At 39.8% G+C, this 2,350-nt stretch overlaps 1 protein-coding gene across 1 annotated transcript in view; it reads left to right on the top strand.

Annotated features, from left to right (window-relative positions):
- The first annotated feature begins 805 nt into the window (after positions 1–805).
- LOC113800473 (uncharacterized) overlaps positions 806–2,350 on the top strand; it is a 29,467-nt gene continuing 27,922 nt past the window's right edge. Inside the window, exons 1-2 of the mRNA XM_070127434.1 lie at positions 806–811; positions 1,016–2,057. Coding sequence (XP_069983535.1) covers positions 806–811; positions 1,016–2,057 — 1,048 coding nt within the window. The remainder of the gene's footprint in view (positions 812–1,015; positions 2,058–2,350) is intronic.

Genomic DNA, 2,350 nt, shown 5'->3' with positions numbered 1-2,350 from the left:
AATTTGAACACCGTATCAGGCAGTATTAAAGTATCCAAGGTCGCGGCTGCTATTATGCGTATAAGAAGTGTGAGGTCACAGTCATCAGGTGATCTTCCAGCTCCCATGTAGTATATATATATATGCTATGTATTTTCTCTCATGTATGTATTTCTGATGAAGACGTAATCAAATTTGGTCAAATACATATCCTTTTTCATTCATACCTTTTCTACATATATATATAATACATAATATATATATATATATATATATATATATATATATATATATATATATATATATATATATATATATATATATATATATATATATATATATATATATATATATATATATATATATATATATTTATATATATATATATTTATATATATTTATATATATATACTTATATATATTTATATATATTTATATATATATACTTATATATATTTAAATATATTTCTATATATATATATATATTTATTTATATTGAGATATATATATATTTATATATATCTGTATATATATATATATGTATGTACATATATGTATGTATATATGTGTATATATATATGTATGTATATATATATAATATATATATATATTTATATATATATATATATATATATATATATATATATATATATATATATATATATACATATATATATATATGTCTGTAAGTATATATATGTATATATATCTGTATGTGTATATATGTATGTATATATATGTGGCAGACAGATGTCCCCGGCAAGATGTATGCATTGTTCTAGGTGACTTCAATGCGGTATCTGGTTGTGATTGAGCTGGCTATGAGATGTCTGTTGGTCCCCATGGCTCAGGAGCTGATGCCGGTAGTGAGAATAGCCTTCTTTTCTGGGACTTTGCTAGATCCTAGAAATTGAGGATTTCTGGCTCCTGGTACCAACACCTGGACCCACATCATTGGACATGGTACAGCGATGCGGATAATGCAGCCAAGGAGATCAACCACATACTCGTTAGCACTCGTTGCACGATCCTCTAGAATTGCAGGGTGTACAGGAGTGCTGAGTTCTGTGGTATTGACCATAAATTGGTTGTGGCTACCCTCTGGGTCCACTTCAAAACTCCCCAGCAGTCTAATGATCACCCTAGTGTGTTTCATTTGGACTGGCTGAGGAAGGGGGAGTGTGCCTGTGGGTTTGCTGAGGCAATCTCTGGTCGTTTCACAAGGCTTGACAGTCTGACGGACCCTGTTCTCCTGTGGGATACCTTTAAGCGTGAAATGCTTGATGCAGCTCAAGACATGATTGGTGTACGCCTGAGAGCAATACAGAATTTCATCTCGCAGGAGACACTGGAAGCCACAGATGCTTGTCGTGCAGCTCGTCTGACAGGGGATCGGGAATTGCACCGGTCTGTGCGCAGAACTCGATCTCTGCTAGTAAGGGACAAGGAACAGTTTATTAGGAGTCTTGCAGAGGAGGTAGAAGGCCATTTCATAGTAAATGACCTTTGTCCTGCATACCAAGCCCTGAGAAAGCTGAATTCCAAGCCCTCTTCACAGACGACAGCAGTTCGCTTAGTAAGTGGTCAGATCGTTTCAGATCCTGTTGCAGTGCGGGAACACTGGGCTGAATATTTTGAGCAGTTGTACCAGGTTGACCCACCAGCAGTTAACTTAGATGCGCAGAGTGCCGAGACCCCGTTGCCAGACCCACCCATCAGTGAGGACCCTCCCTCCCTAACTGAAGTTAGGGGGGCAATCTCCAAGCTGAAGAGTGGTAAAGCAGCGGGTATCTGCGGCATACCAGCTGAACAGTTAAAGGCTGGTGGTGAACTTATGGCGCGGGGGTTACATGCTGTCCTGGCTGCCATCTGGCAGTACAGTTCCGTTCCTCTTGACCTGTTAAGGGGTGTGGTCATCCCTCTCTGGAAAGGGAAGGGGGACCGTTGGGACTGCAGCAATCACCAAGGCATCACACTGCTCAGTATACAAGGCAAGGTTCTCGCCCACATCCTTCTAAGACGTATCAGAGACCATCTACTGAGGCATCAGAGACTGAAGCAATCCGGATTCACTCCTGGTAAGTCTACAATAGACCGTATCCTTGTGCTTCGAGTCATTGTAGAGTGCCGTCATGAGTTCGGGCGTGGGCTGCTTGCAGCCTACATCTACCTCAAGAAGGCATTCGACACGGTGCATCGGGAATCACTCTGGGAGATCCTGAGACTGAGAGGAATTCCAACAAGGATTATTGGACTTATAGCAAGCCTGTATACTGGTACTGAAAGTGCTGTAAAGTGTGGTGGGGACCTGTCAAGCTTCTTCACTGTTAGTTCAGGAGTAAGGCAAGGCTGTGTCCTTGCACCAACTCTT

The sequence above is a fragment of the Penaeus vannamei genome, chromosome 11 (genome assembly GCF_042767895.1).
Source record: "Penaeus vannamei isolate JL-2024 chromosome 11, ASM4276789v1, whole genome shotgun sequence".
Taxonomy (NCBI): Eukaryota; Metazoa; Arthropoda; class Malacostraca; order Decapoda; family Penaeidae; genus Penaeus; species Penaeus vannamei.
Note: the sequence above shows the minus strand (reverse complement) of the source record. Positions and strands in the feature narration are given on the sequence as shown.